This window comes from Somniosus microcephalus, chromosome 9 (assembly GCF_052327205.1).
Source record: "Somniosus microcephalus isolate GS21.2 chromosome 9, FLI_Smic_1.0, whole genome shotgun sequence".
In the NCBI taxonomy this organism is placed as follows: Eukaryota; Metazoa; Chordata; class Chondrichthyes; order Squaliformes; family Somniosidae; genus Somniosus; species Somniosus microcephalus.
The window spans coordinates 229,539,627-229,552,158 of NC_140995.1; the positions used below are offsets into that span (position 1 = coordinate 229,539,627).

Consider the following 12,532-nt stretch of genomic DNA (forward strand, 5'->3'; position numbering starts at 1 on the left):
TTTGCCAGGCAATAAAATGATGCAAAGTAATCAATGGGGAAGGCAGGCCAGGGAAGTAACTTTTGTTCAGTATGCTCCCAATGACCCTTATTTTTTTAAAATCTATATAACATTCATTCTTTGACTGCACAAAATTCAAATTGCTGTCCACACCCCTAAACACATTCCATATAAATCAGTGAGCACGAGGGATCCACTAGTGTGTCTACCTATATAATTAAGTTTTGCATCTAGCTAGTGTACGTAATCGCTTGCTTTCGCTCTCTACCATTCAGCCCCACGAGCCTGTTCCACCATTCAATTAGATCGTGGCTGATCTGTATCTTCACTCCATTCACCCGCCTTGGTTCTGTAACCCTTAATACTCTTGCCTAACAAATACCTATCAAACTCTGTTTTGAAATTTTCAATTGACCCCCAACCTCAACAGCTTTTTGGGGGAGAGTTTTCCAGATTTCTACTACCCTTTGTGTGAAGAAATGCTTCCTGACATCACCCCTGAACAGCCTAACTCGAATTTTAAGATTCTGTCCCCTTGTCCTGGACTCCCCCCACCAGAGGAAATCATTTCTCTCATTGACCCTATCGATTCCTTTAATCATTTTAAACAACTCTGGCCTGAATGTATGTTTGTGCAAAATTTAAAAGCAAACAAAAAACAATCGCATATGCATGGCCTCTCAAGGCCACTGTTCATGTGTGTCCAATTCAGGGTCTGTTTTCCATAAAACACTTTCTTGGTTTGATTTTGCTGCATCATTTTCTTTTGTTTTGTCTGTTTCTTCCTTGATTGAATTCCAATTCCATTTTTTTTTAATAAAGGGAACAATCACAATGGCATGACCTCCAACCCCACGATTCGCACATGGGATTAGATCCTATTATTTATTTGAAGTTTTGTTTATGCTATTTCATTATTTTTTTTCACTTCCTTGACGCTGCCTTTTTCCCACCCTGAGACTCTACCAGTTTCCCCTCTATGCTCCCTGACTAAAGGCATCGTCAATTCTGTATCCAGTATACACAAGATTGCTTGTAATATGTAAATTCTTGGGTTAATCGGATCTTTTCCTTACAGACTCCGAAAATCTCAGAAGATTTCTTTCTTATCCAACCAGAACGTAACGGAGCTTAATGTCAAAGGGAGAGGAGGGCAGAATTATCCACTGAGCCAGGAGACCCCACAAACTGAATTTAGCCGTTACTAAAAATTCTGCCCCTAAGTTTTTTTTTTAAACGAATTCCATTTTTTTTTTTTAAACCTCCAACCAAGAGTATCTCCTGGTACCTGAGGTTGGCCAGCTCCAACTGATTGCACTTAGAAGCCAAGAATAACTGCTGTTTAATTCAAGAGCTGAGTTAATGTTAGCGCAAGTTATTCAGATCTCAAAATGCTGCGTTACTCTGGCTTAAAACAATAAGCAGCAGGCCAAGATCTGAATGTAGAGTCGAGAGCGTGTGGTTGTGAACCCCCACTCTTAACAGTTCATGGGCCTGCCAAATGTAGCTGTGCCCCTTGTCCCATCTTCCAACACCTGCTTCTGTTGTATTGCTCAGGATGGAAACTTACTTTTTACTGTCCATTCCATATCTGCTTCATTTATTGAATTGGTTGCTGATATATAGCAGAGTTAGTTTTTAGCTTTGCCAAACCCCTTCCTGCCCTCACCAGAATAAATCTCAGGAACATTTCAGCTGAACGGTTGATTATCAACTCTTAGCCATCGGAGTTTCCAGGGCGATATGGCATCTGGAGACAGAGGGTTGAGATTGAAGTTGGTGTTCAGACAAATAAGATCCAATGAGACAAAGAACCTCCTTTTATTTGAATCCATCTGTTAATCCTGAAGTGAGACACACCGATAATCATCACCCATGACTGATATTTTCCCTCCTGTATGTTGTATGACCTTTGACCTGGTTGGAAATTTGGGCGCAGCCTCGGTCTAAGTTATTTTGAACTACGTGCCTACTAATTTTTCAGCAATTGGCACATCGTACAAACCTAGCACAGTGATATTTTCAGTTAATTAGCAGTCCTCCTCCATGCTTTTATGATCGTGGGTTTGGTAAACATCAACTAAAGTAGAGCTGCTTTCATTGATCATCTTTGCCACAAACTCTACTGTCAATTATAGGATTGAGGAATAACCAAGTTTTGGAACAGCTGTGAAGAGTTTAGAAACAGCAGACTCTTTTGCTGTTTGTAAAACACATGCATGAGCTGGCACCAGGAGCTCCAATGCCAGAGTGTTATCTTTTGAGCCTCTCGATTAGTTTTTTTGATTCATACCAAAGACAAGGAAGGGTATTTGATGGTTGCCACAGGCTGAGTATTGGAGATGTAGTGGACTGTGTGACACACACATACTTGGACCCTGTGTATCAAAGAGCTGTGTCTTTACAGGTCCCAGCTGACTGCTAATTAAGAATTGCCAAATCTAATAAGTGTTCATTCCTGTGCTCATTCACTCGCCACTAATATTTCTACAGCTCTTCAACTACAATAGGAATTATACTTATTTTTTTAATTGTCACATCCTTTCTTAATCTTTGATTATCACCTAATGTGTACATTTCTTAATCCCTTTTAGTGGATGTTGTACATTAATGATGCAAGCTGACTGTGTCAATAGCTGAATAAGCTGAAGGCCGAATAAAACTATTTATTTGCATGTCTCTCTCTCTCTCGTGCTTATGTCACACTATCTGTCCAAGATTCAGGTGGTAGTTAGAAACTGTTAGAGTTTGAATACATTTGAGCCCCTTGATTTATATTGCTGCCTTATAATCATTATTCTGAGTTTTTAAGTCAAAGTCCTGGTGAGAGCTGTTATAAGCTGAGTACTGCATGAAGATCTGTGTAATCAGAATTATTAAAACATTTCATATCATAAATCATTTGTTAGAGTTCTCTCCTCTGGTACTGTTCCCCTCGCCCTCAAAACTGCCGTCATCACCGCTCTCCTCAAGAAAACCAACCCTTGACCCCTCCGTCCTTGCAAACTACCACCCCAGCTCCAACCTCCCTTTCCTCTCGAGTCCTTGAACGGGTTGTCACCTCCCAAATCCGTGCCCATCTTTCCCACAACTCCATATTTGAATCCCTCCAATCAAGTTTCCGCCCTTGCCACAGTATCTAAACAGCTCTCATCAAAGTCACAAATGACATCCTTTGTGACTGTGACAAAGGTAAACTATCCCTCCTCGTCCTTCTCGACTTGTCTGCAGCCTTTGACACGGTTGACCACTCCATCGTTTGACAGCACCTCTCCACCGTCGTCCAGCTGGATGGGACTGCTCTCACCTGGTTCCATTCTTATCAATAATCGTAGCCAGAGAATCATCTGCAACGGCTTCTCTTCCCGCTCCCGCATCGTTACCTCTGGTGTCTCCCAAGGATCTATCCTTGGCCCCTCCTATTTCTCATCTACATGTTGCCCCTTGGCGACATCATCCGAAAACACAGCGTCAGTTTCCACATGTACGCTGACGACACCCAGCTCTACCTCACCACCACTTCTCTCGACCCCTCCACGGTCTCTACATTGTCAGACTGCTTGTCAGACATCCAGTTCTGGGTGAACAGAAATTTTCTCCAATTAAATATTGGGAAGACCGAAGCCATTGTTTTCAGTCCCCACCACAAACTCTGTTCTCTAGCCACTGACTCCATCCCTCTCCCTAACATCTGTCTAAGGCTGAACCACACTGTTCGCAACCTTCGTGTCATATTTGACCCTGAAATGAGCTTCCGATTACATATCCGCAGCATAACTAAGACCGCCTATTTCTACCTCCATAATATCGCCAGTCTCCGCCCTTGCCTCAGCTCATCCGCTGTTGAAACCCTCATCCATGCATTGTTACCTCTAGACTTGACTATTCCAACGCACTCCTGGTTGGCCTCCCACGTTCTACCCACATAAACTTGAGGTTATCCAAAACTTGGCTGCCCGTGTCCTAACTTGCACCAAGTCCCGTTCACCCATCACTCCTGTGCTCGCTGACCTACATTGGCGCCTGGTTAAGCAACACCTTGAATTCAAAATTCTCATTCTTGTTTTCAAATCCCTCCATGGCCTATTGAAACATATAAGATGCTGATGGAGCTTGACAGGGTAGATGCAGGGAGGATGTTTCCCCTCTTGGGGGAATCTAGAACTAGGGGGCATAGTTTCAGAATAAGGGGTCGCCTATTTAAAACGGAGATGCGGAGGAATTTCTTCTCTCAGGGCCGTGAATCTTTGAAATTTTCTACCCCTGAGAGCTGTAGAGGCGGAGTCATTAAATATATTCAAGGTGGAGATACAGATTTTTGAAAAACAGGGGAATCGAGGGTTATGGGGAGCAGGCAGGAAAGTGGAGTCGAGGCCAAGATCAGATCAGCCATGATCTCATTAAATGGCGGAGCCGAATGGCCTATTCCTGCTCCTATTTGTTATGTTCTGACTCCTCCCTATCTTCTTCAGCCCCCCCCCCCCCGAGATATCTGTGCTCTAATTCTACCCTCTTGAGCAGCCCTGATTATAATCGCTCAGCCATTGGTGGCTGTGCCTTCTGTTGCTTAGGCCCGAAGCTCTGGAATTCCCTGCCTAAACCTCTCCGTCCCATTTTCCTCCTTTAGACGCTCCTTAAAACCTACCTCTTTGACCAAGCTTTTGGTCACCTGCCCTAATTTCTCCTTTTCTGGCTCGGTGTCAAATCTTTTGCCTTATAATACTCCTGTGAAGCGCCTTGGGACGTTTTACTATGTTAAAGGCGCTATATAAATACACGTTGTTGTAGAGAGCCACAAAACTATCTTCGTTGTACCAATTCTCATGATGAGTTAGTTAAGCCATAAGGAGCTAGCCATGTGCCATGCCATAAAATGGCGTCCTGATTAACTTTCCTAGCCATAACCCAAGCTTTGCTAATGCACAACTCTCAAAACCGTTATATATTTTTCCTGTGCCTTTTCCATTAGCTTTTCTTCCTCTGCTCCCTGTTACTGTTGGTGTCCATTTGCACCTCCATAAACACGTTTATAAAAAAAAAAAAACAGGTTCACTAACTTGTACAGCTCCACAAGTGTGACCCTCAAGTATGTGCTGGCAGCCTATTCAACAGTTGCAGACATCATGGCGGCGTCTAATTCTATTTCTCTCTCCTCACTCGCCTCCCTGGGCCGAGCTTGGGTTGGCTGAGGTAACCGTAGCCTCTATCAACATCCCAGGTGAGATCAGGTAACTCGGCACAGGGTTAATCTCTTATTCCCCAATTAATAATTCAACTGTATTAACCTTCAATGCTTTTTATTTGGAGAATAGGTAATTGTAGACCACTGTTTCCCATGTGAATCGCTTGTAGAACTCATTTCAAAAATTAGTGTTAAACTTGACCCAAAGAGGTTTGAAAGTACTGCTTAATTTGGCAAACTGTTTGTTTTATATTGAAGTAATTGGAACGTTTTGATTAAAATCGTGGACTGTTATAGTTTTCTGGGCAGTATGGCCACGTCAAGTGGCTGGACATCCCTTCAAACCCAGATTTTCTCTCCCCTCTATTCAGGAGTTGCTGTTCTCAACTCTAGTGCTCAGTTTTTCTTTAAATTCCTTCAGTGCAGGCATAGTTTTCCTGTACTTCCAGGTAGTTCTTGCAAACAGCTAATTGGATATTAATACTGTACTATGAACTAGAGTCCAGATATGTTTGTTTGTACTATATTGACTTATTTTTGTAAAATGTGATCTAGTTGCAGGTTTCAAATGCTCTATATAAACTTTGTCTCAGTAATGCCAAACTAACCCTGATTCTCAGCATTAAAAACTACCATCTTCTGAATCCCCTGTAAACAATCCAATTTTTTCCCTTCACCTTCAGTGGGTTACCTTTTATTTGCCTCGTCTGACTTCATTGAAGGAATGCTTTCAGTTTAAGATTCGCAAGAAGATGGATGTCAATTCTGCATCGAAAATCTAATCGTTTGTTCTTTTGACTGTCCCGTTAAACTTTTTTTATTTAGCTTTTAATTCAGGTGCTTCAGGTTTAGATATGCAAAGTTCCTAGGTGTCGCAATATCTGTTTTCATTTTTGTTTTGGTTGATATGTACCACGCGCTCAAACCAGCTCCTTCCAGTATCTTGAACTGCAGTCACAGGTTGACTGAGGTGCTATTTTTCGAACATGTGAAATAGTGATGGAACTAAAGGCAGATCACGAGAGTGAGTGCAACCAGCTTCTTTCCATGAGCCACTCAAGTTCCAAAACTACATCTCTGCCTGTATTGTTCAGAACACATCCTGTGGGGTGTTTTGAGCAGGTAAGTGGTCAGTTTCTAAGTACTTTAATTTTTAATAAAATAGCTGCGAGTCTTTCATTCGTTAAAACATTTATTTGTGGAAATAACTGGATTGCTTTTCAAAAGAGCTGGTGCAGACTCGATGGGCTGAATGGCCTACTACTGTGCTGTACTATTCTATGATTCTATGAAATTACTTGCTATCAGCATTTTCTTTCCTGATAATTGTCCTGAAGGCAGAATGCTTTATTTATCCCCTCTCGTTCCCATTGGATCGCCACTCCGAGCGTGTTGGGCTGTGTTGGAAATCACTTTATTCTCTCCATTGTTTATTGATGCAAGTGCCTATGGAAAGGGGCATTATATGAAGCAACATATTGTCCCCTCATCATTATTCGGAGCTGGAGTAAGGTGTATGAAAGCCACCTTTATAAAAAGCTGATGATTGTCTAGCTGTTTGTATGGAAGTTGACAGGATTGTTGGGCCAAATGGCCTCTACCTATTAGTGCGAAAATTCTCCGATTTACCCCCACCCACAATGCTGGTAAACCTTTCCATTGGACTTCGTTGGGAGTCATTGCAGCAGCTTTGAGGAGTGTTAGCACAGCAAGCAAGAGAAACCACTGCATCTCCCCCAGTTTGTACTTGGGTTAAGTTCTTTCGTCAGCATTTCACTTCTTAACGTAAAGTAGAATTCTGGTTTTGTTTCTTCTGTATTTTTAAGGATTTTCTTTTACATTTTTAGAAAGAGACGTGGAAAACTTCGAGCAGAAGAGCGGGAATAGTATGTTTGCGGTTTTTTCCCCCATTTTAGTCATCTCTCCCATGATCTGTGACAGTATTAACATCTTTTTTAATTCACATGATCACTGGGTTGAGGTGATACTAATGTTTCTTAAACTCCACTAAGGGTGCTGCTGGTGTCTAATTCTCCTTTGGCATGTGCGGTATATGGATTCTGTATATCTCTATAAAATAGCAGCGAGTGTCTGTCAGTGCTCGCTGTATGCTGCCCATGTGAGAAGCTGTAGTTAATTTAAAAGTATGTATTTATCCAAATCTAAATATGACTTGTACTGAAATACTGTGTCCAAACCTTTGGAAGGTTTTTCTCGCTAATCCCACCTCCTGTCCTGGAGGTGCTAATCTGGAGTCTGGTTTTGCGGATTCCTCAACTGCATATTCTATCTATATAACATAAAAAGTGTCTCAAAGTACTTTGCAGATGGATGTGGAGAAGAAAGGCATCAAACCATGAAGGAGTTGGTTAGGAGAAATGACTGACGGTTTAGTCTGAGAGATGGGTTTTGAGAGAGTTTTCAAAGAAGGAGCAGAGATGGAGTGATTTAGGAAGAGAATTTTATAAAGAATGGGACCCAGGGAACTGAAGACTCTTCCACCAATGGTAAGCAAAGTGCGGGGGGGCGGGTTACACACAAGGCCATCATCAGAGGAGCGAAGCATTGGGGAATTGCAAATCTTATGCTGGTGGAGATTGCAGAGATAGGGTGGGTCAAGGCCATGGAGGCATTTAAAGACAACAGTGAGGATTTTAAATTTAATATATTGGGAAGGGGGGTGAAAGCAGGGAGCTAATGTCGGTCAGTCAGGATTAGGGTGATGGGTGAGCAGACCTTGGTGTGGGACAGGATGCATGTGGCAAATTGGAGTTTTTAAAGTTTCATGATGACATCAAACTGTGAAATGTAAACAGTGAGGAGGATAGTAACATACTCCAGGAGGGTACAGTCAGACTGGTGAAATGGGCAGACACATGGCAGATGAACTTTTAACAGAGGTGTGAAGTGATTCCTTTTGATAGAACGAAGGAGAAGAGGCAATACAAACTAAATGGTACATTTTTAAGGGGGGTGCAGGAACAGAGATCTGGGGGTGTACGTGTACAAGTCTTTGGAGGTGCCACAACAAGTTGAGAAGGCTGTTTAAAAAGGCATGTAGGATCCTTGGCTTTATAAACAGAGTATAAAAGCAAGGAAGTTATGCTAAACCTTTTATAAAACACTGGTTAGACCCCAGGTGGAGTATTGTGGCCAATTCTGGGTGCCTCACTTGATGTCAAGGCCTTAGGAGGAGACTTACTAGACTGGAGCCAGGGATGAAAGACTTCAGTTACGTGGAGACACTAGAGAAACTGGGGTTGTTCTCCTTGGAGCAGAGAAGGGTTTTGATCGAGTAAGGCGAAACTGTTTCCAGTGGCAGAAGGATGAGTAACTAGAGGACACAGATTTAAGGTAATTGGCAAAAGAACCAAAGGTGACATGAGGGGGGGGGTGGAATTTACACACCGAGTTATGATGTTCTGGAATGCACTGCCTGAAAGGGTGGTGGTAGCGGTTTCAATAATAATTTTCAAACCGGGATTGGACAAATACTTGCAATATTTGCAGGCTACAGGGAAAAAGCAGAGGGGTGGGACTAATTGAATAGGTCTTTAAAGAGCTGGCGCAAGCACAATGGGCCAAATGGCCACCTTCTGTGCTATATCATTCAATGACTCTGAGGGTGGAGCAAAGGAAGCATTAGAATAGTTTAGTTTGTGGGTTACAAACCCCAGTACCTTGCCAAGTAACCATTTTTCACATGAGCCCAGATAGTGAGTGTTGGCTGGCTGTTTAACCACTGAATGCTTCATGGCTGAGCCCAAACATGCTCTCAACATCCACGTAAGTTCATGTTCTAGCTGGTTCGGGGGTGGGGAAGGGTTGGGGGGTGTTGTGGACGGTGAGCGGGAAAGCGAAGGAGATAAACTGGATTAGGAGTAAAGAAACTTAACTGATTTTTGTTTTCCCCCTACTTAATAGGGGTTTATTCATCATAACAAGATACTAAAAAATATCCTTGATTACTGTTCAAGCAGAAGTCTATATTAGTCTGTTTGTTAGCCCTTTTAGTGCTTTAAAGAGGGCAGAAGCTGGACTGAAGGAACTTGGATAGATAGACACAAAGCTGGAATCTGATAATGTTTAAGGACCTTGGAGAAGAAAGCGAGCTTTAAGAGGCAGCAGTAGTTGAAAGGGATCGATAGATTGAGGGTGGGCTTTTAGAGGAGGGGGTTGGTTAGAAGTTTTGAAAAAGGTGAGTCATTCTCAAGATTGGGAAGCATGGGAATCAGTTGAGGTGGGGGTAGTTGAGTGGGAGGAGATCATGGATGCAGGAGGTGGGTCTTGTGAAAAAGATGAGCTGGAAGGGAAGCAGTGGAAGAGATTAGAAGTACGGTGAGGGGGTTGTGGTCAGGAGCAGATGGAAGAGAGGAAGACGAGAGTAGCAGAGGCTGCTATCAGTAACGACAGTTTTTGTGCTGTAATTTGGCTGTACAGACCACCATATGTGGAAATTTCTGACGAATTAAGGTGATTTTTAGTACATGAATAATCCTGGCTTATGTGGCGTATACAGTGAAGCTTCTCACAAGGTGCATTTATTGCATGACCTCCTCCTGGTATTGAAAAAAAATGTTAATTGTTCTTAATCATCGATGTTCAGTCGGATTTTCCTGCAATTTAACAGTGTGGTGCCTCTAGGATGATAACGAGATCATCTGGTTTAGTGATGTCAGTTGAGGGATACATATTGGCCAAGACACCGGGAAAGCTCCCCTGTTCTTCAAATAATACTGTGGAATCTTTTACATCCACTTGAGAAAGCAGACACCTCCATTTAACGCCTCAGCCAAAAGACGGCACCTCTGACAGTGCAGTACTGCACTGAAGTATCGGCTCAGATTATGTGCTCAAGCGTCTGGAGGGGCATAAACTACTGATTTTAAAGGTGGGAGTGCTACCACAGCCAAAATTTGACCTTTAAACGCTAATTGGGCATTCTTGGTCAGAGAAGCCAGTCGAACATTGGTTGTTGGCACGGGAAATAGAAATATTCTGGTGCAATTAAGGCTGGGGAGGGCAAGGCTGCAGTTGATAACTGGCAGTCTGAAAGGAGTTGTCACTGCATCTAGCATACTACTTAACCAACAAGGGCTTAATGCAGATAATAGTCATGTCTAGAAAAATTGTTGGAACCATTAGGACTCTGTCGGATAAGTGTCGGCAAATTCCCCCGATATTACTAGATTTTTGGAATGCAGGATGTCGCTGGTTATTTTGTTGGGAGCTCCAACTGAACATCTCTTTCTTTCTACTGTATTTTCTCTACCTACTGATGGTTTCCAAAGGTCCGTGGCTCTGGGAATCTTAACCCCCTTATCTAACCTCTCTTCTCTTCCCTCGCAAGTTGCACGTGCTGCCAGCAGATGAACAACTGGAGATGGTGGTGGTGATTGGCAACATGATTCCATGTTAAAGTGGCATTGTCTTGTGTGTTAGCAGGCCTCATGTGCTTGATATCTCACCAGGCAAATGACGAGGAGACAAAATTGATGGTTTTTAATTGCAGTTCAGCTTCACATTGAAGTTTAAGTGACAGGGCAATTAAATCTTCACTTCATATTTACTGTGCAAAAGCATTTTAGTGCCAAAATATATAGAATAATCAAGAGAGGATTGCATTATCACTTCTGTCAAACTCCGCAAAGCTCTTTGTATAAAATGAATTACTTTTGAAGTGCAGTCACTGTTGGTAGGCAAACATAGTGGCTGATTTGCACACTGCGATGTCTAATAGCAGTGAAGGGAATGACCGCTTAAACTAATTTTTCTTTCGGCGGTGGAGGGAGGAATGTTGGCCAGGACACAAGTCAAGTGCCCTATTCCTCTTTGAATCGTTCCCACAGGATCTACTTCTGCTGATGTGTGAAAGCAAAACCTTATTTTGAAATTTAAGAACATTGTTTAAAAAAAAAAGGAAGGCTTTAGGAAATTGGTTGCTATTGATTAATGACTGGGGTAGGACTTTTGGGATTCTCTGGATTTAAAAAAAAAAAAAAAAAGATTATTTTAGCAGATAGTTCTATCTACGTCACCATTTAACCACTACATCCTAAAGGTTGAGTGCACAGTTGTACTATTGACACACCACCCTTCAAGGTGAGCGCAGCAAATCTGTGCTTGTTCAGGTCAAAAATAAAGCCTGTTTGGAATTTAAAAACCCAGAATATTTTGGAAGGAACAAATAAAATATTAAATAAACACGTGCAGACGGTTGAACGAGTTGGCATGCATCATTGGCCCTGTCCTCGGCTACCCCCCTTCCTCCCCGCCCCATGGAACTTCATCCAACTGTATGTATGTGTCTTGAGGTGCACTCTGTCAAAGCTGCCCATCTGTCCAGAGAGAGACGATGAAGTCTGCACCAAACGGGGAAATTGGTTGTGTGCATCGCACCAGAGCGCCAGCATGAGAGTTGGTATTTGTGTTTTATTGGTTTTAGCCCTAATTTTAGAACTCACTTTTTTTATTGGGGGGGGCGGTTAAGGACTATGCCTAAAATCAGAATGGGGAACAGTCAATTTCTATCTTGTATAGGACTGTTAACATACCAAAGCAATTTGACACATGGTCCCAATTTGGTCACTTTTTAAAATATCTATAATATTTTGGGCATTTTCTTTAGGCTTGGCCCCCTCTCCTGCATTTTCTTTCCTTGTCTTGGTCTCCTTGTGTCACGTAATAGTAACAGTGACTGCGAGGGCAGGTGATCTACTTCGACGTCTCTGGTATTGGCACTGACTCAGTTGAATGAGGGAGATGAACCCATCAAAAATGTTCTCTTTTTCTTCATTCCTCCCAGCCCCCAGTTTGCTTCCTGATATTCAACATTTGTGCACCATCCTTCCCAGTTAGACTGGGGTAAAATGACCAGTTTAAAGATAATTCCGTAATATTAAAGCACTTTTCCACCTCATTCTTTTCCATACTATCTGGGTTTAGTGGGTGTTTGTGCTACAAGCTCCAAAGCTCCACAGTCATTGACAACCTCAGTTAGCAAGGACACTCTGAGAAGATCTGGTTAGATGTGAAGTCTTAGTAAAAAATGTGGGGTATTACCAAAGGACAGCACAACATATTTCTATTCCCTTACCAAGCTAAGCAAGCCAACTAAATGAAGTGAGAAGGAAAGGAGTTAAGTGGCAAAGCAAAGACAAATTCCTTGAGGGTCTGCTGCTCATGGATATTCTGTTTTTAATGCAATTTAAAATGCAGTTCATTTTGAAATGACAAAGTGCTAAAGTAGAAAGGTCAGCATCATGGAGGCCTGCTGTGCAGAACTTTTAATGCCACTTTAGTGTCAATTTTCTTGGGATTAGTGGGGTGATTGTGTGCTGATAATGGCCT

General features: G+C 42.4%; 1 protein-coding gene across 8 annotated transcripts in view; it reads left to right on the forward strand.

Annotated features, from left to right (window-relative positions):
* The window catches only part of LOC147113104 (mechanosensitive cation channel TMEM63B-like), a 241,547-nt gene that overhangs the window by 96,033 nt on the left and 132,982 nt on the right, over positions 1 to 12,532 (forward strand). For 7 of the 8 annotated variants that reach the window (XM_085997977.1, XM_085997968.1, XM_085997973.1 and 4 more), the window contains one exon: positions 7,030 to 7,068. The exons of the other annotated variant lie outside the window; for it this stretch is intronic. In XM_085997977.1, coding sequence (XP_085854103.1) covers positions 7,030 to 7,068 — 39 coding nt within the window. The remainder of the gene's footprint in view (positions 1 to 7,029; positions 7,069 to 12,532) is intronic. 8 annotated transcript variants of the gene reach the window in all.